Genomic DNA, 26,060 nt, shown 5'->3' with positions numbered 1-26,060 from the left:
TTATGTTTTATCCCACAAAAAAAAAAACATTATTTTTCATCAAAATGTGCTGCACTGTACAGAAAATAGTTGGCTTTCTTTATGCACACTTCATCTTCATCTGGATATCCGTGTGTGTCTTATCTCTTTGTGTACACTCTCATATTCAGGTTGGACACCATTGTGGGTCCACAGACCCTGAGCAGCAAAGCCAAGACATTTTCCTCTCCTTCCCTCCACTTGTATTACAGCCAGGCCAAGAGGAAACACTCTGCCCCAGGGTCAGCAGACCCACAATTCCCCTCTGCAAGCTTCTTTACCTTTGAAACATTCAGATATAAGTCAACTGCTGAGGTTGTGTGTCTGAATCCACCATGACTTTTAACTCTGGACATGAACATTAATATAGTTCCAGCTTTCAAAGGATTTTAAACTTTTAATAAAAAAAAAAAAAAAACTAAATCAATCAATCAATCAGTATTTTTTATTGACTCATTGGTAAACTTTTGCTTGTCAAATTATTACATTCGGTTATTTTTTACATTTATTTTATTAGATTTATATTATTAAAATGTCAGTGAGGCAAAGAAACTATACATAATTCAAGATTACAATCTTAAAACGATAAAAATGAAAATTCTGCGTTAAAAATTGTGTTAAACAAATGAAGATATTTTAAAGAATGTTACCAGTAATAATGGAACCGATAGTCATTTACCTTTTTTTTAATAATGTTGATGTCAGTAGCTGCATTTACATTGCATTGTGGTACAGGTGAATTGGGTAGGCTAAATTGAACATAGTGCGAATGAGTGTGTGTGGATGTTTCCCATAGATGGGTTGCGGCTGAAAGGGCATCCACTGCGTAAAAACGTACTGGATAAGTTGGCGGTTCATTCCACTGTGGCGACCCCAGATTAATAAAGGGACTGAGCCGAAAAGAAAATTAATAAATGAATGAAGTTTGCTTTAAGGATGGCATGGTAGTTGTGAGATGAAGGTGAACTGGAGATCTTCTAAAAAAATTCAGCAATATTACATTCAAAGCAACACAGAAAATGCCACCTGTGAAATAGTTCATAATAACCTTCCAGAAAAAAAAACACATATGCGGCCACTCTCAAGTACGTAGACATGCCTTGGCATTAAAGGTTGTATAATGTCTATATGTCTACTTTTGGGGAAAATAATAGCTAATTCATTGATTGCGAAATGAATAAACCTAATTTCTTTTGCCATGATTTGAATGACTTTATGTGAAAGATTATAGCTAGTTTTATTTGCATAAGATTGGTTGATGGAAATTTGCCATTTTGCCATATTTTTATTTTTTTTATCAGCAGTTATATTGTTAACAACAGTTAAAATACATCTAACGTTTCTTGTTTCCAACGTTCTTAAAAATATCCTATTTTAGGTTTTGAAGTAAAATGTATGTGTGAAAAAAAACTATATATATATATATATATATATATATATATATATATATATATATATATATATATACATATATACATATATATATATATACATATATATATATTATATATATATATATATATATATATATATATACATATATATATTATATATATATATATATATATATATATATATACACACATATATATATATATATATATATATATATATATATATATATATATATATATATATATATATATATAGCTTATATTGTTTAAAGCTGACACTTTTGTAATGTTTATGTCCTGTGGTAATGAAGGTCAGGTCATTATGCAGTCTCATTCAAAGATGTTTAAATATGTTTAATGTCATTTAAAACAAGGCAAATGTTCTGAATAAGGAAGAAAAACATCAGCTACTCTTAATTTTTGGGTTCTGCAAATTACTTTTTTATATATAAATAAATGCTTTTGATCAGCCAGCATGCATTTGATTAATTAAATTTAATGCACTTAAGGCAAGGCTAGGCAAGTTTATTTATATAGCACTTTTCATACACAGTGGCAATTCAAAGTGTTTTACATAAACAAGAATAAAAAAGAAGAGTATAAAAAATTTAAAAACAATTAATAAACTAATTTAACTAAGTGTTATGACAGTTACAAAATATTGATTTTAAAAAAATGTAAGCAATTTATATTAAGCAGACAATATTATGCATCATGTAAGCAGACAATATTATATTGATTTATGAAGGATCATTTGAGAATGAAGACTGAAGCAATGAGCTCTCAGCCTTGCTATTATGTTTTAAAATCAGATAAAGTTACCTAAATTATATTCATTATATTGAAATAAATCTGACCCCAAACTTTTATTTTTATTTATTTGTAGTCACAGCTGGACACTGTAGATGTTTACGTGTCACTGACCCAAAACCTCAAGCTGTTTTCTCTGTCCTTGATTCCTGTTTCTCATCAAGCTAAACTCTCTCTCTTTTTAACAAGGTTGGCTTGTTGTGCTAAACCAGCATAACTGATGCAATGCATGCTATCAGATCGAATGTGTCTGTGTATACAACTAACTTCTGTTAGATCACGTCCTCCAGGCTTTCCCTATTTAAATTTGTGTCCCAAAACTTGATTGTTAAAGGTGCCATATATACTGTAGGATTTAAAATATTGGATAGGGTTTTGTTTTTTTTTACACGCCCCCTCCGACGACTTGATCCAAATGCATGTTGCCAGATTGACAATACCAACAGGAGTGAGCATACCTAACTAACAAGTCTTACAATGTGAGCTACTTAGCTAATGCTTACATTTGTAATATCTGATAGTTTGCTAATTAAAAACCACTTCATGTGGATTTGTATACTGTAACTTGGAATCTGTGTCTAATTTTACAGCTGATGTCCTCTGGAGGTTAGGTAGCCTTCATGACTGAAATTAAATATGCTGTGTTTTCTACAAAGGAACATGGGGTTCTGAAATATATTTGGGTAAACTGGCAAGTGGGTGGGTTATAGAGCCCAAAACAATGATATTCAACGCAATTTTTCTAAGGAAAATAACTGACTGTAGCATTGTATTGACTAAGCCGAAAAGAAAATGAACGAATGAACTTTAGCCTTGAAAACCTGATGATTTTGAAACAGTGACTTAGTACCAGCATGTTTAAACTAGATTATGTAGACTTTTGTTTTGATCAGTTATATGTCTGTATATATGTCTGTTATATGTAACTGACCTGTGATCTGTAATATGTATGATCAGTAACTTGCATGTATCTCAGATTATCTTCTATCTTGACTTTGTCATCAGCCTTCTCTTCTTACTTTCCTTGATGGCACAGCCTTTAAACTGTTCTTGACCCCGTATGTTCTCTCATTTAGACTGAACTCAGCCATGGGTCCACATCAGACACTCAGCACCAAAGCCAGGAACCTTTCCTCTCCTTCTCTACACTTGTATTACAGCCAGAGCAAGAAGAAACACGCTGGGTCAGAGGCCTTTAGAAGGCTCGGGGACTTAGTCATAGGGCTTTACTCACCTTAATCACTTCTTTCTGCACAAGGAGTCCAATGGTGATGATTTATATAGCTCAAACTATTCAAACTGTTTAACTGACACAGTTTATACACATCCATACACAAACAACTGTATAAATAAAGCTTCCAAAAAGAATCTCTGCAGTGCTGCCATATAAAAACCATTGCCTATACCCAAGCAAATATGTGTTTAATAGACATATAAAAGATGTTAAAACGTCTTGGCTAAAACAAGATTTGAGCTGTCAGTGAATATCTAACAAACATCTAACAAAAGTCCAAAATAGTCTAGTCATCAAATAACAGACAGACATTTGTAGTCATTACCCCTGTCTATTTGATGACTATAGTCTATTTTTACTGTAAGTATTGAAAGACGTTTATTAGAATTTCCTTTAAACAAGATTTAAATTAAGATCAAATGTTTAGTTTTCTTTAATAATTTAACAGTACAGTCAGTTTACGCATTTTTACATCTTTTTAATGGGTATTTCCCCTCCCCAACAGCAGCAGTTACAGTAATTAGATGTTGCTATCATAAATACAGATAAATAATATAAACTCAGCAAAATAAAACACATACAGAAAATAATAATTGTAAAGAAAAATGAAAAAAAAACAAAAAAACAATGCAATAATAATAATACATGCATAAATCAACTAAGATAATTATACTTTTACTATGCGTCTCACCACAGGGATCTTATTTATCCTCCAAAAATGCCAAATAATTTCCCTATCTTCTCTGATAAACATACAAATTATCAAATAATCTACAGTTGAAGTCAGAATTATTAGCCCCCATGTTTATTTTCCCCCCAATTTCTGTTTAATGGCGAGAGGATTTTAACACATTTCTAAACATAATAGTTTTAATAACTCATTTCTAATAACTGATTTATTTTATCTTTGCTATCATGACAGTACATAATATTTGACTAGATACTTCTCAAGACACTTACGTACATTTACATGACAATAAAATGCTTAACTAGGTTAATTAGGTTAACTAGAGGGGTTAGGGTAATTAAGCATGCTATTGTATAACAATGGTATGTTCTGTAGACTATCAAAAAAATATATAGCTTAAAGGGGCTAATAATTTTGACCGTAAAATGTGTTTAAAAAAATAAAACTGATTTTTTTCTAGCCCAAATAAAGCAAATAAAACTTTCTCCAGTAGAAAAAAATATTATCAGACATACTGTGAAAATATCCTTGCTCTGTTAAACATCATTTGGGAAATATTTTAAAAAGAGAAAAATTCAAAGGGGGGCTTATAATTCTGACTTCAACTGTGTATGTAATTTTTTCATATGCTGTCACCTTTCCCAATTCCGTAACCCATTCTTGAAATGATTGTGGACCTGCTGAACACCATCCCCTCATAATGATATGTCTTCCAATCATAATACTTATTTGAATCCACTCAGACATCTTCACACCAGACCCCAACACAAGCAGGTGTCCCAGTACATATAGTTTAGAACAAATCGAAAAACAGCATCCAGAAACATCCTGAATGTAATTGTGCATTGTGCCCAGAATTCCTGTATTTTAGAACAGGACCAAAGGGGATGCATCAAGTCTTTTTCTTCGCTCTCACATCTCTATCTTCAGCAGAGTCAACCCAAGCCTGAAAAACCTACTCAGAGTCCAATTTAAAAAAATTCTATATTTTAAATTGCATTAGGCGTACTCTTAAACATTTTAACATTAAGTTTACAGTTTTGGCAAATTTTCTTCCAATGTTGATTGCTAAATATACAGTTTAGATTTTTACACCAAACTGTTTTAAGTGCAGAATGGAAACTACAGCCCATCTTTTCCATTAACCATTTATAATACACTGAAACCTCATGCTCTCTGCCATATGCTCTAAGAATTACTGATAAATTGTAGTAATGTACTATTTAATTTATGTCTAATCTGTCAATATCTCCAAAACTTTTTGTTGAGTCCAAAATGTTAGGTTAACTGGTTAAATAATTTTAAGTCTAACGTTCCTTCTAACTTAAGAAAATATTTTTAGTATTAGGTATTTTCTAAATAATGCTTTTATATTTCATGATTTTTATCTCATCTCAAGGTAGTTGAGAACCACTAATATACAGTATGTGGGTTGTAGACAGACTTCTTTTTATTGCATTACACATAATCTTCATCATTGGACTCCAAACTGATTAAAATATTGTTGTGATTTTTCAGTCAGGGGATGAATATTAATTGTGTTGCACATACTCTGATTGGTTCACCTGATTAATGTTTGTTCAAATGGTTCTTGCATGACAAAATTAAAAAGACAAGGAAGCATAAAACATTTTTTCTAACCCCTGGCAATAGTGAATCACATACTGAAACAAGAAATCTAAAATATTTTATGAAAGCTGTAACTAATATGCATATATGCATGGAAATCATTTGATTATCACTACATAAAGATGTAAACTAGTAAAGGTAGATCAGATTCAGCCAATCTTTAAATGTAGCAAATAACATTTAATGCTCTGAATGTCCTGTACTTGTATAATTTACAAACATATATGTCAACATGTCTTTCTTACTGTCTTTTAACAGAAAACGTAGCTGATGGAGATGCACTAACATCAGTTCTTATTCACTAACCGAAGTCCAGCCTTTTCCTGCTGTGCCATGCTCGAGCTTGAGGAACAACAGTGTAAAGGTGTACATCCTCATCATATGCTCAAAATCGCTGTTTGTTTCCTCTCAGGGTGGATCAGATACTGGGCAAGGGCCAGATTTCAGTGGACAGAAAAGGCAGAGAGAAAATCCTCCCAGAAGGAGAGTCTCTGGAGCATGACATGAGCATGCTTGGCCGCGTCTGTAAAGTAGAGAGACAAGTAAGCCATACGAACTTGCTATTCTAATGAAACATACTCTTATGTTGTGAAAATTGGGGAAATAAATTAATACTTTTGTCATAGTTATTGTTTTCTGGTTTCAACAAAATGATACAAAACTAAATTGATGTGATTAGTCCCAGTTCCAAGAGTTTTGTAATGTATTTATGGTGCAAGATGTTATGGTTATGGTGCGAGATGTAAATTATGTAGTGTATGTATAGTGCAAGAGTCATGAATACATTCAGATGGACCATTTTCGAAAACATTAGACCAAACCAACATTTGAAGAGTAGTATACTAAAATACAGTGCATCCGGAAAGTATTCATTGCGCTTCACTTTTTCCACATTTTTTTGTTACAGCCTTATTCTAAAATGGGTTAAATTAATTTATTTCCTCAAAATGTTGTACACACAATGACAATGTGAAAAAATATATATTTTTTTAATTTTTGCAAATTTATTACAAATAAAAAACCCTGAAAAATCACATGTACATAAGTATTTACAGCCTTTGCCATGAAGCTCTAAATTGAGCTCAGGTACATTCTGTTACCACTGATCATTCTTGAGATGTTTCAGCAGCTTAATTGGAGTTCACCTGTGGTAAATTCAGTAGTTTGGACATGATTTGAAAAGGCACATATAAGGTCCCAAGGTTGACAGTGCATGTCAAAGCACAAACCAAGCATGAAGACAAAGGAATTGTCTGTAGACGTCCGAGACAGTATTACAGAAAAATATCTGCTGCTCTAAAAGTTCCAATGAGCACAGTGTGGCCTCCATATTCTGTAAGTGGAAGATTTTGGAACCACCAGGAATCTTCCTAAAGTGATCGGAGGAGAAGGGCCTTAGTCAGGGAGGTGATTAATAACCTAATGGTCACCCTGTCTGAGCTCCAGTGTTCTTCTGTGGAGAGAGGAGATCCTTACAGAAGAACAACCATCTGTGCAGCAATCCACTAAATAGGCCTGTATGGTAGAGTGGCCAGACAGAAGCCACTCTCTGCCTGGGATTTGCCAAAAAGCATCTGAAGGACTCTCAGACCATAAGAAACAAAATTCTCTGGTCTGGTGAGACTAAAATGAAACTCTTCAGAGTGAATGCCAAGCATTACGTTTAGAGAAAACCAGGCACTGCTCATCACCAGGCTAATACCATCCCCACAGTGAAGCATGGTGGTGGGAGCATCATGCTGTGGGAGTGTTTTTTTAGCTGCTGGAACTGGAAGACTAGATAGAGGGAAAGATAAATGCAGCAATGTACAGTGACATCCTGAATGAAAACCTGCTTCAGAGGGCTCTTGACCTCAGACTGGGGCGACGGTTCATCTTCCAGTAACAATGGAGTGGCTTCACATCAACTCGTGAATGTCCTTTAGTGGCCCAGCCAGAGCCTTGAACTAAATCCTATTTAACATCTTTGGAGAGATCTGAAAATGGCTGTACACCATCGATTCCACTCCAACCTGAAAGGCTGAAACACCTTGAACCGTGTTAATAGAGCTAGATTTAGATTAATTTTGCACAAGCCTTCTTCCTTGTAAGTGTTTGAGTATACACTTAAAAACTAGCCTAGAGCGCCATCTGCTGTTAAAATCCTAACTGAATCAATTTAAATCAATGAAGGTTGAAGAGATTGAAGATTGAAGATTTTTCAGCACAGGTCTAATAATAACAATAATGAACATAAAATGATAAAAAATTTAATGAGATTTGTGTGTTTCTTATATGACAGGTCCAGTCCATAGAGTCAAAGTTGGACTCATTGCTGGATATATACCGGCAGGTGTTGCAGAAAGGCTCCTCTTCGATGCTCGGGTTGTCTGCTTTGCCACTATTTGAGCTGGATCAGACCTCTGACTACCAAAGTTCCCTCCATAGCAAGGAATCTTCCTCCCAGCTCACCGGTAGTGGAGTGTCTCGTTCCTGCAGCAGTAACCTGCACCGCGGTCTTCATCTTGCTTTGGCCCCTAGTGAACTCAATTTGGGTACCGGTTACCCACATTCAGCCTCCTCTTTCTCACCTTCCCCTCTCCTCAACAACCAACCTTCCAGTCCAGACAGTTTCTACCCATCATCCCCTCCTCCAATTCTCACCCCCAACAACCTCTCCAGAAGCCACCAGCGGTTTAGTGAGTTAACCAGGCCTGTCCCAACAGTCCATTCAACCTCAACAACCCTTCAGCTCCCGCCAATGGTACCAGCGCCTCCAGGTCGGCCTACCAGCCTCATCCCAGAGACTCTACAGGAGAGCCGGGCTGAGTGTCCGACAAATTGCCTGCTGGGGACCCAAAACGAGGTTGAGTCAGACAAGGAGGCTGAGAGTATTCCAAGCACGGTACAGCTTCGGGACAAGCCTGAGCGCAACTCCAAGGAAGATGGGTCCTGGAGAAGACATTTGAGCCTTGACATTGATCCACTGATGCTCATGTCTTCCACAGCAGCTGCTTCGCTACAGGTCGAGCGTGGACTCGGTAAGTCTCTTTCAGCTCAGAACCTCATGCTACCAACTGCTGCTGACTGCCACCCTGCATTGTCCACTCGGAGCAGCGGCAGCAGCAACAATGAGTCCAGCGACCGCGAGCCGCTGACCGACTGGGGCGAAACGGAACTCTTTATCAGTGACAAAGAGATGGACTTCCTCCACCAACAGAGCAACGACACCAACTTCTCTTCTGAGCTGCTACGGACAGGGGCCAGCGGGACGTCTCCCAGTCAGGCTGGACCAAGAGATGTTCTCGAGTCCCATAACTTGCCTCACGTATGCCTCGAATAACCCCAACGGAGCACAGCAACCTCACTGTGGAGACTGGACACAACCTCATGTCCCTCATGTGCTTCTTTTCCAAAGGAGTTGGAGCATCCCATATGTTCTGTATGTTTTCTGATTTTTATGAGGAAAAGAAACATTGTTCATAAGGTTTTGTTCATACATACATATCAATGCATGGACAATTGATCATACAAGAGAATTTCTATTATTGGAAAGCTGTTAGGCAAAAAAACATACTCCAGGTTCAATATATACGTTAAGCTCACTCGACAACATGCGTACTGTAATCTTTGATTTGTAACATTTTAGAATCTTTAGTAGATTTTATTTTATTGGGTTATTTGTGATGTTTTGCATGTGTGTGTATTATTGTCAATCATTTTTTAGTAAATTAGTTTGAATGAACTCCAACTTGCGCTCCTTGTTACAGTGAAGCAATATTTAAAGTGAACAGCAGGGGTTTATTCTTCATACATAGATTACTCAATTAGCTATATTTGGTTGTTGACGATTTGACACGATCCAGGATCATTTCGTTCTTCAAAATTCATTCGAGAGTTGTTGTCATAGCAACAGTTCTGGTAGCTCAAACCTGCTAGGGAGCAGGCTTATTTCATATAAACAGGATTAGATCGAGTCAGTTCAAGCAAAGATAATGCTGAAAGTATGCACCGAATTCTGATATTTTCTTACAGTAGTAGTTATTTACACTTGGGAAAATAGTAAATAGTTAAGACTGCCACCTGGTGGTTCAAAGAGAAAATTTATTGATATGAACTTTTTAGATACAAACGCGTACAATAGTTTTAGTACAATTTGTGTATAATAATAAACATGCACAGTATGTTAGTTTTTTTTTTTTTAAGAATATTACATTTATGCAGTCATGAACATGTTTTGAAAGGGAATATGCTGGTGATTTGATGATTCACAAAAGTTGCAGACACTTTGACCAGTATCAAAATGCTTTTGTTATGCAAAATTGAATTAAACATCTAGTTATTCTTTACACCGATTAAGAAACCGGCTAATACTACTATGGCTACTATAATAAAGAAAATCCACTCTAACTGTAAAACAAAATGAATTGCTAAATACTCGTGACAGTGTAAAGCATGCAGCCCTCAACAAAGGTGGAAAGTTATTACGTATCATATTTAACAAACCCTTTACTACCAATTCTATGTAATTTTGCAATATGACTAATTGAATATTAATCAGATGATGCCACTACTGTGCCGTCAGCTAATCGCTATTGCTGATCATGATTGCGAGGACATTTTAATCTGATTTGTGAAATTGTTTGAAGAATCTAATAAACCAGAGATCAGTTATCAAGATTAAAATATCCAGTATCTTTCAAACCATCTCAGATAATTTAAGCAAGGTACAAAGAACAGACCTCTGATTGGTAAATGTTAATATGCTTATTGTTTATAACCAGTAACAAAAGTTTTAGTGACTACATGTTTACATGGACATCAGTAATCTAATTATTTACCTTAATCTGAATAAGATCATAATATGATTAAGGTGTTTACATGAGTTGCTTTTTGAATGATTTTTTTCATGTTCCTGTTTTACATGTTATCGCACATAATTCGATTTACATCATTGCGTCACCATGCTTCATGTAATTTCGGGTGTTCGCTTTTAACTTGTCGACTTTAACTGCAGTTTGGCACTTTCACTTTCATTCAGGAACATTTCATTTATGCCCCTGTAACAAGTTGAGGTATTGGATGTGAGTACGAAGAAGAGTACAAAGAATGAAGAGAGTGTTGTTTAATGGAATTGAATTCTGCACGCCAAATGGGAGAGAAAAAAAAACTCAGCATTTTGCGGTGTGTGTGTCTGTAGTCCCTTACTGACTTGATAGATGCAGAGAATAGTGTCAAACCGCCCTGTGTGTATGAAAAATCCTGTCAGTCCTACATGACGGTAATAGTTTATCAGTACTGCACTTCAACAATGCGTCTAAAGTTGGCGTACTCCACATGTCTTAATTCGATTTCTGTTTAGTTCAATTATGACCTTAATTTTATTAAATTGGCCAAAAATCGCAGTTTACAAGGTAGGCTCTTAATCAGACTATTGTCTTATTATTGGTGTCCATGTTAACATACTCATAGTGAATTTAGTGGGTTTTTATTTTTCTAACCTTCCTTTTGTACAATTCTTTTGACATAAAATCTTAAAATGACAGCAAAAATGACGAAATTTACAGCCCAACAATAGTAAGTTTCATAAGAACAATTCAAGCTTTTGATTGTATACACTTACATTCATGCCTTTTTTGAAATCTTATATTTTAGGACCAAGTCAATTAAATTTATGAGATTACACTCTTAGAAAAAAAAGGTACCACAAAGAACCAAAAAGGGGGTTTCACAGCAATGCCATAGAATAACCTTTTTTGGTTCTTCAAAGTGAAGCTATCGCATAAAGAACCTTTTTGTAGTATAAAGAACCATATGGGGCTACAAAGAACCTTTTATGAGTTGAAGAGGTTCTATGGCTGTGAAAGGTTCTTCAAAGAACCATGTACACCAAAAAAGACCCTTTTAAGCACCTTTATTTTTAAAAGTGTATTTAAAGGGATTTTGAGTGGATTAATTCATTTTGTTAAGTGTGACGTTATGCAAAGTGGCTTCCGGGTCAAAGCAATACAGCTGTATGGGGAGGCTCAACAAATGTTAATAATAAATGATTAAAAAGCGATGTAATACTTTCAAAAATCACGATCGCAATATATTTAACCATGCCTAATATCAGATTGCCAGAAACTGATTAATATTTATATATTATTAAAAATTTGGTGTCTGTGATGCAGTAAGTCCAGAGACTGTAGTATACACCATAATCTTATTTAAAAAATCTCTTTAATTTGTGGTATTACTAAAAAGGAGTCATAAACAACTATTTTCTAAATTCAAATGAATAGTGGCTTGGACCTGGAAACATTATTTTGTTCGTCATGACTTAACAAATGGATAATCACAATACATGTAGAATTTCCATTTCATGTCTGCTTTAAGAAAATGAGGGGTGAGTTTCTTTAAAGATGATCAACATTATAGTGTAGCACAAGTGTTGTCGGTTGAGCTTAACTTGCACAGAACCAAGAACATTACCTTAAAATAATGAAGGGTTATGGTACTGAATGAGCACCTCTTTCAGTCTTGCATGGATCGGCATGTTTAAAATGCAACTGCATAGGATTGGAAGCGTGTTTGCACCTGTAGTAACAAAATCCACGCTCGGCATTAGCATTCCTTTCTCAATATTTTTTCCTGAATGTGTGGTGGTCCACTCATTTGCATGTTTTAGGAACTATAGAGGAGGGGGGGGGTATGGGGGGAACAGCAGAAAACCAGGTAGTCTTGGTCCACACTGCAAAAAAATGCTTTTCTTACCTAGAGGTTTTGTCTAGTTTCTAGTCCAAAAGTCTGCACATTCTCAAATCAAGAAGTAATTTCTGGACAAGAAATAAATATTGTCTTGTTTTTTGAAATAATGTGTCCAAATTGATTGAGTTTTTCCTTTAAAACATGCAAACTAATCGGTATGTCTAAATCTTGTTTTTAATTTAAAACAAGAGTATTATTTTTACCTCATTGGCAGATTATGCTTGTTTTAAGAGAAAAAAAGCTCACTTAATTTTGCCATATTATTTCTTAAATCAAGGCCATTAGTTTTGCTTGTCTAGAAAACACTTCTTAATTTAAAAATATTTCGATATTCAGACTAGAAACAAGGCAAAAAGCTATTTTTGCAGTCGTTCACTCACAATACTATGCAAACCTCAGCCAAAAAAGCAGGGTTTGCTAACAGCTCCAGAAGAAACCCAGAATCAAATGCATCTTCACACTGTAGCCTAAACAGATATGCTTTCTAAATTTGTCTTTTAAAAGTCTTAGCATCTGAAGAAATCTGAATGTTGTGAGCAAAAAAAGATTGGAGAAACGTCCTGTGAAGAGTTTGTTTGTGACAATCAGGCTTTTTGAAGAAGACTGATTACAGGATTTGCTAATTCTTTAGTCCTTGTCGATATTTGGCTGCTAAAATGTAAAAAGTAAATCAATGAAAAACAAAAACAAAAAAGTTGAAAATAATGTATCATCTGCATCATCATGACAACAAATCACAAATGCAGTATCATTACTAATGATTGTAATTAAATGTACATTTTGATTCATTTGTAACCTCGCATAATCAAAAACGATTTGGACTGTCAAGTAGAAAGTCTCACAAATGTATTTAAAATTGAATTGCAATATTGAATTTCGTTTGTGTGTTTATTTTTATTTTTTTTCCAGATTTGTTTGTGTTTTTATCTGTAGCAAGTGAGCGTCTTACCTAAACCTCAGCTTCAAACATTTTTATTCCATGCTTCTGAATGATACAATAAGTGCTTTAGCTAAAATGCTTGTCTGTATAACTTAGAATGTAACGTGAACCATTATTTGTACGTAGAATAACCAAGATTAGCTGGGTTTACTTGTTTTCTTATGTTTAGTTTCGTTCTTTTGGTTAAAAGCATCTGAGGTGTACTTTGAGGATGTTTTTGGCACTGTACTATTGGAAGCACAACTGCTCAGATGTGTATAGAGGAAACCTGCAAATGTGATGATGAATTGTTTTAACATGAATATATGCTTTAAATAAGATTTATAATCCAGAGGTAGTCGAGATGCTTGTTTTGCTTTAGACTTGAGGTTAATAATATACACACCAGAGAAATGAACTGAGAGCTGTGGAACTAACTGATGCTTGAAATGCTGATAAAGGTACAGAAATATTAGTCTTATTAACACGTTATGATTAATATTCTTTCATTATTGCTTTTCTGAGAGTTTTTTATTATTATTATTTGTAGTTCAATGTTTTACGGTGCTTTTTTGCATTTTATTAAACATTGATAAAACCTCTGTATTCATAACAGCACTCTTACCTTAAACTCTTAATGAAACTATGTTTGTATTTCGATAATTGCACATTCTCTGTTTGGCTGTGAACTTAAAAAGCGTCTGTCAGTTTAAGCAACATTTCTTTGTTTTACCACTAGATCAAATAATTTATTACACAAAAACTGGCCTTAATATACATGCTTGATTATGTTAGCATTCGCTGTCATTCAGAATAATTTATTTCATCGTTGTGCACATAACAGAGTTGATGCTCTGGGATTGAAAAATGCAAAATGAAAATTTATTATCATCATAATACTTAAATAAACAAATGACTTGAAACTTGGCTTGGTGTGCTTGATGTTGATGTCCTGGAATGCCTCGTCTTACTAACAGTATTAGTTTTAGGGACTTTCTAAAGTCCATTTTTGTTTTGAAAGCTACATGTAACAAACAACTAGCTAATTATCTAACTATTTTCAAATGAGCCTTTTATACTCCAGTTGTTGCCATCATCATGACTGATGTAAATAAACGCAACCAAGATGACTGATGTTCATTTAAGGTACAACATATACTACCGCAAAAACTTCTATGTAATGGCAGTCCAGAATTAACTCCTGATTCAAGCCATTTACCAATTACTGTACATCTCTGCCCTACAATATTAAGTTTATTTCTTAGAAAATTAAACAGCAGTGCAAGCATTATCTTCAATATGATATTTAAATAGCCCCATGTGTAAAATAATCTAAAATAAATGAAAAAGCTAAAGAGGCACAACATTTGCATTTCTTGATATTATAAAACAACATTAAACTTTATCGAGGACACATGCTCAAATTCAAACAAAATCAAATCAAGGGACAAAAAAAGATTCCAGTCATATATTTATAGATTTGTTTTTTATATTATAGCCATTTTAGGCAGCACAGTGGTTGGCACTGTTGCCTTACAACAAGAAGGTTTGAGTCCCGGCTGGGTTGGCATTTCTGTGTGGAGTTTGCATGTTCTCCCCATGTTGACACAGGTTTCCTCTGGGTGCTCCGGTTTCCCCCACAGTCCAAAGACATGTGGCATGGGTTAATTGATTGAATAAACTAAACTGGCCAGTGTTTGTGTGTGAATGAGTGTGTATGGATGTTTCCCAGTACTGGGTTGCGGCTGGAAGGGCACCCATTGTGTAAAAAATGTGCTGGATAAGTTGTGGCAAGCCCTGATTATTAAAGGGACTAAGCCCAAAGAAAATAAATGAACTATAGCCACCTATCCACAACATACAGGTTGGCACACCATCACTGACAAACTTCTGGCATCATAAGTCATGAGAAGCAGAGGCAGGGATGAGACATTTTGAGGGGCAGGGGCTCAAGTGGAAAAATGGCTTTATCTTATTCAGGCCCGTAGCCAGCCTGGTGAAAGAAGTGGTCCTTTTGTTCTCATAAATTGGACCTTTTTGCAGTTATACGCCTCATTATCTATTTATCTATAAGATTTAAATACTGCATTTTAGTGATTTGTGTTTCCTGGATTAGCTAGTCAGATGTCATCATAACCACACTTTTTGATGTACTAAAAATATTTTGCAATAAAAAAATAAAGATAAAACAAGACAAATTTTTTAAATACAAATTTAAAAAACGCTGGTTCGAACCGTGGCTCAGTTGGCGTTTCTATGTGGAGTTTGCATGTTCTCCCTGCCTTTGCGTGGGTTTCCTCCGGGTGCTCCGGTTTCCCCCAGGTGAAACTGGGTAGACTAATTTGTCCGTTGTGAATGTGTGTGTGGATGTTTCCCAGAGATGGGTTGCGGCTGGAAGGGCATCCGCTGCGTAAAAACTTGCTGGCGGTTCATTCCGCCGTGGTGACCCCAGATTAATAAAGGGACTAAGCTGACAAAAAAAAAGAATTACAAATTTATCACATCATATATATAAATCAAGAAAAAATAGCAATCTGTTAAAGTTTTAAAGTAAAAAAAACTGTAGCCTACTGTCATTTATTAGACAGAAATTAGAAAACAAACTTGCCAGCACATGCAACTTCCCTTAGTCACAATTGGGACATTTCAATAAATAATAATAATAATTATAATAATAATAAAACAATAATAATGAATTCTTCAGAATTTTTCTAGTCTCTTTGGTAAAAACAAAAAGTACATTTGAAAACTCCCGGATATCAACAACAGCCAAAATATATTCAAATCAATTTAATATGGTCCGCTTTTGGTGCTTCACACCTTTTTTAGTGCTTATTTTTATTTCAGAAATAAGGTCCAAGATTTAGAATAAAGTTACCTGTTAAATGTTTTCTCTGTTTAAAAACAATACAGTGGTGAAAGAAAACTTCTCTTGCATCAGATTATAGTCCCACCGAAGCATCAGCTGACAGAGGATTCTGTTTGGTCTTAAAGCCTTTTTCGTTGGAGTATTTTCATTACTTATGATGGCATAGCAGTCAAAAAAGGACAAATGAGCTCTTGTATGGGACAAATCTGGACCTTTGTCAGTGAGGGGTGGGTCTTCCGAATCCCCCTGGCTACCGGCTTGAAAAGTTAGAACATGTTGTATGCTTATAGTAAACATGTTTTTTTAATAGAATTTTGGCCGTAAAAGCGCACCTACAGGTGTTTCAGGCGCAGGGCAGAGTTTCTCCCGGTTATAATTTATTTTATTTATATTAATTTTGTCTATAAAATTATTATACCTGTCCAGTTTCATCTGGAATGCATCCCAGATCACCTTCTGAAGTGGTTTGAGCGATCTGGTATCTGATCAGAATAAAACGAATGAAGTGACCAAACAACCTCAAAAACACAGACGTGACGGAAATATATATTAAATATAAATATATTATATTAATTATATGGTAAATATATTATATTTCATTTTAAATTACATAAAATATTTAAAAGGACATATGCTGGACCTTTTTGGCCGTGGAGGGTGGTTAGTAGCAAGTAACATGCTATCATAGATATATACACTATATATCGCATAGGGACCCTGAGCATGAGTCAATAGCGCCGCCACATTGCTACAGTGCTCCCAGGACAAATGTCATTCAACCGCACTAGTCAAGACAGTGTTATTACGTGAAGATGCGGGACTTTAGCGCTGTCTACGGGTGTAGAAACGAGCAAACAAAGAAATCAAAGCACAAAGCAGAACATTTCATAGGTAATATGAAGTTTTTTTTCTGTTTTTGTATGTTCTGAACTTTGTGCTAATCAGGTAACGTTATTGATGATAATACAGTCACTTACAGCATTCACCATAAGACACAGAAGCTCCAACTCGCACTAAACACTTGGCTTATGCTAGTTTTGTTGAATAAAATCAGCAAACAATGCAAAAGAAATATGACAACGAGATGCTGCGCTGCCAGAAACTTGTATTATTGTCGGTTAACGTTAGTGAAAGAGTCGTTCGGGGATTCATTCACAAACGAATCGCTCCCGAGTCCCTCCGTCAGTATGAGAAGTGAAAGCAGGAGAGGAGGTGTGTTTCAGGACATGATTAGATCAAATTTAACAGGGAGGGTGAATAGTACATTACTGTCAGTGGCGCAAAAAGGGGGTATGTAGTATATGCGGCGCATAGGGGCGCCACACATGACCGCAGTCAAGTGAGCCGCCACATGAGAACAACCGGTCAAGCTAGCCACCTCCAGTATTTTAATGCACTTCTGTTTGAGGAATTACGGTACAGAAGCTAGAGCAGTCAAAAACCTCACAAAGACATGTATTTCAGCGGTTATTGGCCAAATGTGTCTAGTAAAAAGAAAACATGCATTAATTAAATCATAAATGTACCTTTTAAAATAAATATGAAAATATAGAACATTGAAATACATTTATTGCAGAGTTTTTTGAAGTTTTGCAAAAGTCTGCCAGAATAATTTAACACTGATTGAATTCATGCTTTTTTCACTGATATTATTAATTTCTTTAGACTTGACATGACATTTATGCCAATTTACAAGGCAAAAACAAAATGAAGTCTGCAAAAAACACCTGTTTTTTACTGCTATTGCTGAGAATTCTGCCATAGTTGACATGAAATATTCAATTAATTCTATTTCAGGATGACCTTGAATCAATTTCCATGCCAAAGGTGATTGGCATTTACAGCTGAATATGGCAGAAAAATAAAGGCAAAGTCTGCAAGAATACATCACTGATCATTTTCTGCTTTTTATACATGCACAAATAAAATTTCTTCAGAGTTGACAAGACATTTCAATAAATTCTAATTCAGGATGACCTTGATTCTTTCCATGGGAAATTTTATTGGCATTTACAGCTGAATATGGCAGAAAAATAAAGTGTGGAGAAGTACATTACATTACTGATTTTTTTTCTTGCTTTTGAGTTGACATGAAATATTCATTGAACTCTGAATCAGGATGGCCTTGACTCTTTACATACCAACTTTCACATAGAAATACTGCTGAATTTGGCAGAAAAATGGAGACAAAGCAAAAAAAAATACATCACATCATCTTCTGCTTTGTTTACCTGCACTATTGAAATTCTGTTAGAGTTGACAAAAAATGTCTAATCAATTCTAATTCAGTATGCCCCTGACTCTCCCCATGCCAACATTCTTAATGATTTACAGCTGAATTTGGCAGAAAAATAAAGATCAAGTATGGAGAAGTACATTACATCACTGATCATTTCTTGCATTTTCTACTGCTATAATTAAAAATTCTTCAGAGTTGACATGAAATATTCAATAAATTCTCATTTAGGAGGACACTGACTCTTTACATACCAACTTTCACAAAGAAATACTGCTGAATTTGGCAGAAAAATAAAGACAAAGTATAGAGTAGTACATTACATCACTGATCATTTCTTGCTTTTTCAAGTCATATAATTAAAATTCCTTCACAGTTGACATGAAATATTCAATAAATTCTCATTTAGGAGGACACTGACTCTTTACATACCAACTTTCACATAGAAATACTGCTGAATTTGGCAGAAAAATAAAGACAAAGTCTGCAAAAAAATTACATCACTGATCATTTCTTGCATTTTCTACTGCTATAATTAAAAATTCTTCAGAGTTGACATGAAATATTCAATAAATTCTCATTTAGGAGGACACTGTCTTTTTACATACCAACTTTCACAAAGAAATACTGCTGAATTTGGCAGAAAAATAAAGACAAAGTCTGCAAAAAAATTACATCACTGATCATTTCTTGCATTTTCTACTGCTATAATTAAAAATTCTTCAAAGTTGACATGAAATATTCAATAAATTCTCATTTAGGAGGACACTGACTCTTTACATACCAACTTTCACAAAGAAATACTGCTGAATTTGGCAGAAAAATAAAGACAAAGTATAGAGTAGTACATTACATCAGTGATCATTTCTTGCTTTTTCAAGTCATATAATTAAAAATTCTTCAAAGTTGACATGAAATATTCAATAAATTCTCATTTAGGAGGACACTGACTCTTTACATACCAACTTTCACATAGAAATACTGCTGAATTTGGCAGAAAAATAAAGATAAAATATGCAAAAGTACATTATATCACTGATCATTTCTTGCTTTTCTACTGCTATTACAGTCGACAGAAAATAATAAATAAATTCTTATTTAGTATGAAACTGACTCTTTACATATTAACTCTAGGCTATACAACTGAATTTGGCAGAAAATTAAACATAAAAATCTGCAATAATGCATTACTGACCGTTTCCTGCTTGTCTACTGCTATTTATTGAAATTCTCTCAGTTGGCAAGAATTGTTCAACAATTTATTCTTCAAAATGACCTTGACTGCCAACATGCATCACTGATTATAACAGAATTTTTTCTTATGGCTTTTTATGCTTTGGCGTTAACATGATGTTTTTGATAAATACTCTTAAAAATAAGATTCTGTCTATTTCAAGTTTCAGACGGTTTTATGGTAAACATTTTATATAAAGTATCTTAAAATACATTACAACACACCTAATTTCATATTCTTTATTCATTCATTTTCTTTTTAGCTTAGTCACTTTATTAATACGGGGTCGCCACAGTGGAATGTACCGCCAACTTATCCAGCACGTTTTACACAGTGGATGAACTTCCAGCTGCAACCCATCACTGGGAAACACCCATACACATCCAATCACACATACACTATGGCCAATTTAGCTTACTCAATTCCCCTATAGCACGTCTTTGGACTTGTGGGAGAAACTGCAGCATCCTGAAGAAACCCACAAGGACAAGGGGAGAACACGCAAACTCCACACAGAAATGCCAATTGACCCAGCCGAGGTTTGAACCAGCGACCTTCTTGCTGTGAAGTAATCATGCAACCCACTGCGCCACCTTACGCCCTAGTCTACAATTATTTTTTTTATTCAATTTCATTTTTTGCAATATGAGTTGCATGAGGACATTTGAGGACAAACTAATAGCTTATTTGCTTACAATTGTTCATCTTTTTCTTAGCCTACTAAATTAACATTGAAAGATATGTCCTTTCTGTGGCGACCCGATTAGTCAGGGACTACGTAAAATGAATGAATGAATGATGTTTACTTTCTTTTTAAATTATTATTAAGAATCTTCCATATTTTTGTATATTGTTAACAAAATAAAAACCACTTACAATAACATTTACTTTTATATAGCCTGGATACAAATGATTTATTTATTGTCTAAAAAAATCACATTTGGTTTCAGAAATTAAATTTAACAAAAGTGATTACTTTTATTTTTAAAAAATTACTTTTAACATTATACTCAAAACACTTTGGAAATTGTGCATATAGGCCTAAAAAAAGCAACGTAGGCTATAGCCTACTGTTTAAATTAAAAACATTCTGAAGACAAATTTTCACAAGCTTCAGAAAACTTTTTCAACTTGTAAATCATAGTAAATGATTTTGGCCTAATGACTGAACCTGCGTTTTAAGTTGGTTAACATTGGTTTTGGATAAATCTTTTTTCCTTCTGCACAATGTTCTCTTGCACACTTTATTTTTCTAAAAAATCAGCTGTAAATGCTGTAAATTTAAATCTAAATAAAAAAATGCCATGGAAAGAGTCAATGTCATCCTCATTTAGAATTTATCAATTATTTCATGTCAACTCTGAAGGAATTTTAGTTATAGCAGTAGAAAAAGCAAGAAAGGATCAGTGATGTAATTTTTTTGGCAGACTTTGTCTCCATTTTTCTGCCAAATTCAGCAGTATTTCTTTGTGAAAGTTGGTATGTAATGAGTCAGTGTCCTCCTAAATGAGAATTTGTTGAATATTTCATGTCAACTTTGAAGAATTTTTAATTATAGCAGTAGAAAATGCAAGAAAGGATCAGTGATGTAATTTTTTTGCAGACTTTGTCTTTATTTTTCTGCCAAATTCAGCAGTATTTCTATGTGAAAGTTGGTATGTAAAGAGTCAGTGTCCTCCTAAATGAGAATTTATTGAATATTTCATGTCAACTGTGAAGGAATTTTAATTATATGACTTGAAAAAGCAAGAAATGATCAGTGATGTAATGTACTTCTCCATACTTGATCTTTATTTTTCTGCCAAATTCAGCAGTATTTCTATGTGAAAGTTGGTATGTAAAGAGTCAGTGTCCTCCTAAATGAGAATTTATTGAATATTTCATGTCAACTGGGAAGGAATTTTAATTACAGCACTAGAAAAAGCAGGAAATGATCAGTGATGTAATATTTTTACAGACTTTGTCCTTATTTTTCTGCCAAATTTAGCAGTATTTCTATGTGAAAGTTGGTATGTAATGAGTCAGTGTCCTCCTAAATAAGAATTTATTGAATATTTCATGTCAACTCAGAAGGAATTTTAGTTATAGCAGTAGAAAAAGCAAGAAAGGATCAGTGATGTAATTTTTTTGGCAGACTTTGTGTCCATTTTTCTGCCAAATTCAGCAGTATTTCTATGTGAAAGTTGGTATGTAAAGAGTCAGTGTCCTCCTAAATGAGAATTTATTGACTATTTCATGTCAACTCTGAAGAATTTTTAATTATAGCAGTAGAAAATGCAAGAAATGATCAGTGATGTAATGTACTACTTTATACTTGATCTTTATTTTTCTGCCAAATTCAGCAGTATTTCTATGTGAAAGTTGGTATGTAAAGAGTCAATGTCCTCCTAAATGAGAATTTATTAATTATTTCATGTCAACTCTGAAGAATTTTTAATTATAGCAGTAGAAAATGCAAGAAATGATCAGTGATGTAATTTTTTTGCAGACTTTGTCTTTATTTTTCTGCCAAATTCAGCAGTATTTCTATGTGAAAGTTGGTATGTAAAGAGTCAGTGTCCTCCTAAATTAGAATTTATTGAATATTTCATGTCAACTTTGAAGAATTTTTAATTATAGCAGTAGAAAATGCAAGAAAGGATCAGTGATGTAATTTTTTTGCAGACTTTGTCTTTATTTTTCTGCCAAATTCAGCAGTATTTCTATGTGAAAGTTGGTATGTAAAGAGTCAGTGTCCTCCTAAATGAGAATTTATTGAATATTTCATGTCAACTGGGAAGGAATTTTAATTACAGCACTAGAAAAAGCAGGAAATGATCAGTGATGTAATATTTTTACAGACTTTGTCCTTATTTTTCTGCCAAATTCAGCAGTATTTCTTTGTGAAAGTTGGTATGTAAAGAGTCAGTGTCCTCCTAAATGAGAATTTATTGAATATTTCATGTCAACTCTGAAGAATTTTTAATTATAGCAGTAGAAAATGCAAGAAATGATCAGTGATGTAATGTACTTCTCCATACTTGATCTTTATTTTTCTGCCAAATTCAGCTGTAAATCATTAAGAATGTTGGCATGGGGAGAGTCAGGGGCATACTGAATTAGAATTGATTAGACATTTTTTGTCAACTCTAACAGAATTTCAATAGTGCAGGTAAACAAAGCAGAAGATGATGTGATGTATTTTTTTTTGCTTTGTCTCCATTTTTCTGCCAAATTCAGCAGTATTTCTATGTGAAAGTTGGTATGTAAAGAGTCAAGGCCATCCTGATTCAGATTTCAATGAATATTTCATGTCAACTCAAAAGCAAGAAAAAAAAACTTTTACAAAACTTCAAAAAACTCTGCAATAAATGTATTTCAATGTTCTATATTTTCATATTTATTTTAAAAGGTACATTTATGATTTAATTAATGCATGTTTTCTTTTTACTAGACACATTTGGCCAATAACCGCTGAAATATATGTCTTTGTGAGGTTTTTGACTGCTCTAGCTTCTGTACCGTAATTCCTCAAACAGAAGTGCATTAAAATACTGGAGGTGGCTAGCTTGACCGGTTGTTCTCATGTGGCGGCTCACTTGACTGCGGTCACACATGGCGGGCGCCATTGTGCCAAAACTATTTTTGAAATTATCCATATTAGGAGTTTCAAATAATATATATATATATATATATATATATATATATATATATATATATATATATATATATATATATTTGTTAAAAATGTTTATTTAGCATTTTATACGCATATATTATTGTATTTTATTAAATTAAAAAATCATTTAACCCTCACCCCCCACCCCCATTTTTCATACCATCTACATGTTTTTATGAATTTATTATGTATCATATTGATTCGTCAGGCCTTTTGGTAACTTCTTAGCTCAAAACTATTTTAATTTTAGCTACAAACAAAGTTATAACATTTCAATTAAATAGAACATTTGTTTGTTTCTGTTTTTTCCCCCTAAACATTTGACAGTCTTTTTTATTTAACTTTTAGCAGTTTCAGTTAATTGTTCTTGCAAAGACAGGCCTTACACTTCTCACAGTATAATGTGAGAAGTAATTGCAATGTTCTTTTGCCCTTTAGGACTCCCATGTCTATCATTTTGTTTTGACAAATGTAGTACAAAAAGTCTAAAAGCAAGGCTAGTCAAGGTGATATAATCATTTAGTGAGGGAAAATTTAATTGAGAAGAAATTTGGGGTGGTATGAGATGCATTTCTTTGCGACTTAACATGCTTAATGTAATTATACCTTTTACTACTTCATACTATTTCAGTTGTGTTCAGAACTGCGAAACTGTATTTTTTGAAGCATATTGATATCTTTATGAAAAAATATATTTAATTTATTGATGGAAATATTTTCCACATTTTATCACTTGCCTGTTATAAAATATAGTTGGATTGAAGGGGGGCGCGCAAAAGTTGAAGCCGCATACTCATCAGTAAATGTGCAGTTGCCCCTGGTTGTGTACAACATTATGACGGAGCGGAAGGCTAACGTAATACCCATGCTTTTCGTTTTATGTCAGGAATTACGGAGACTTGCATTTGGCTGAACTTAAAAACGATTGAATACATACAGAATTCACTACTCACCATAACTTTGATGAAGGAAAATCGCCTGAATATGATGTTTCGGAGGAGCTCTGCGATTGCTGCGCTGGAATTTAAACCTGATCCAACAAACGACTCTCACGCGCATGCGTAAACGCGCTTTTGCTGCAAGGTTTGTTCGCCAAACACAAACACAATTTTCACTGCTCTTTGATAAATTGCCAAAGCACAGTTTTATGTTTGATGAATGAATATTTTTTATTTTTACTTCAGACCAACAGCTAAAATTAATAATGTGGATTTTTTTTTTTTTCGTTTGGGGCTTATTATTGTGAATTCATTTGTTGAGTCAATATTTAATTGTCAGTGTCCACAATAATTTTATTTACAGTGTAATTTTGTTTTATAGAATTTAATAATGAAATAATTAATGCAAAAATATGATCAGATAAAAAAAACGTATTTGAAATTTGGTTAAATAAAGTTTGATTGCAACAAAATTTGATAAAAATTGATTATGAAAATAAAATAAATAAATAAAAGACAAAATTTTATGTATGTTTTCGTTTTTATTATTGTTTTGGGATATAGACCTGGTTATGATAAAAAATGATAATAATAATTATCAGGAAATCTGCTTACCCCAACTGATTTTAATCAAAAATAACTGAAAGTGTTAATGTTTCTGTATTACACATTTTGTTTAGTTCACACTATATTTACTTATTTATAATGTAAAAATGACACAATGTGTAATAGAGAAGCAATAGAGAAGAACTCCTCTACTGCTCTGATTGACTTTCTGCTGATCAAGTGTTGTTTACATTTAAATGACTCCAATATTCTGTCACCACGGCAACCTGAGTTTACACTGAAATCAACACATCTCTCTGAATCTGATCACTTGAGCTCTTTCAACTCTTCACTTTGACAAGTTTCATCAGATTGTCTGATTTGGAAAGTTGACATTCATGGAGCAGCGGCGCCTCAGACGAATCAGGAGTCTTCCAGCACACCTGAAGGACTTCCTGCTGGAGGGTGTCCCGTCTGTGCAGGATCCTGCAGCTGTGATCAGGTTGGATCATACTTACAGCTGTATCTCTTCCTCAGGTCTGGAGGAACATCACCTGAAGAACGCAGCTGTCCTTCCCCAAATCCGTCCAGCATCCTCAGTGCCTTCAGTGGACGTGGGACAGCAGGAGGAGCCCCTCTCTATCCATGGCTACAGCGTTCAGGCCTACCAGGACATCTACCGCTCTGTGGTCGAGCCCATGATCAAGAGTCGTCCCTACAGCCTTCAGCTGGGCCTGGAGATCAAGCAGCGGCTGTGGGAGGCACTCAGGTGTCCTGTGATGGAGGAGACGGTGCATGCTGATGGACGAATCCTCATTACAGAACGCAGATGTGGATCCAGACCAAACAGCATGGCTCCTCGAGTCCATGTGGACATCAGTGGAGAGCCACTGCCTGAGAAACCCAGCAGAAAGAGGGCCAGACGCTGAGTCTTCACAGTGTCCCAAACCACACTGCAGGCCTGCGTATGTATATAGTGTACATAGTTGTAGAGCAAGTTCACAGTAAGTTTCCTTTTGCATGTTTTGTTTCATCAACTGGTTGGTTGTTGGTGTTGGTGTTGTTGACTTGAAGTTCTTGGTTTGCTCGGTGGTCTTCAGGATGTTTCAGGTGGTTTTCTGCACGGTTGTCGAGGTTTTCTGAGCGGTTGTTCTCGTG

The 26,060-nt window shown here is 34.5% G+C and overlaps 1 protein-coding gene and 1 long non-coding RNA gene across 26 annotated transcripts in view; one reads left to right on the top strand and one right to left on the bottom strand.

Moving 5' to 3' along the window:
- Positions 1-14,348, top strand: part of kcnq5a (potassium voltage-gated channel, KQT-like subfamily, member 5a) — a 248,828-nt gene extending 234,480 nt beyond the window's left edge. For 12 of the 24 annotated variants that reach the window (XM_087279455.1, XM_087279462.1, XM_087279464.1 and 9 more), the window contains 2 exons: positions 6,186-6,315; positions 8,055-14,348. In XM_087279455.1, coding sequence (XP_087135581.1) covers positions 6,186-6,315; positions 8,055-9,095 — 1,171 coding nt within the window. In that variant the 3' untranslated portion in view covers positions 9,096-14,348. Of the gene's footprint in view, positions 1-149; positions 1,421-3,298; positions 4,054-6,185; positions 6,316-8,054 lie in introns of those variants that run through there. The other 12 variants (XM_087279446.1, XM_087279448.1, XM_087279444.1 and 9 more) reach the window with 4 other exon arrangements.
- On the bottom strand, positions 3,914-24,477 carry LOC137487404 (uncharacterized). 2 transcript variants are annotated; one of them, XR_015506047.1, is made up of 3 exons: positions 24,372-24,477; positions 12,227-12,331; positions 3,914-6,296 (listed from the first exon to the last, which is right to left on the bottom strand). It is a non-coding gene; the product is annotated as an uncharacterized LOC137487404 (long non-coding RNA). The 2 variants fall into 2 exon arrangements; XR_015506046.1 differs by lacking the exon at positions 12,227-12,331.
- Between the last annotated feature and the right edge of the window lie 1,583 nt (positions 24,478-26,060).

The sequence above is a fragment of the Danio rerio genome, chromosome 13 (assembly GCF_052040795.2).
Source record: "Danio rerio strain M-AB ecotype USA chromosome 13, GRCz13ab, whole genome shotgun sequence".
Lineage (NCBI taxonomy): Eukaryota > Metazoa > Chordata > Actinopteri > Cypriniformes > Danionidae > Danio > Danio rerio.
This window is presented reverse-complemented; position numbering and strand designations above follow the sequence as displayed.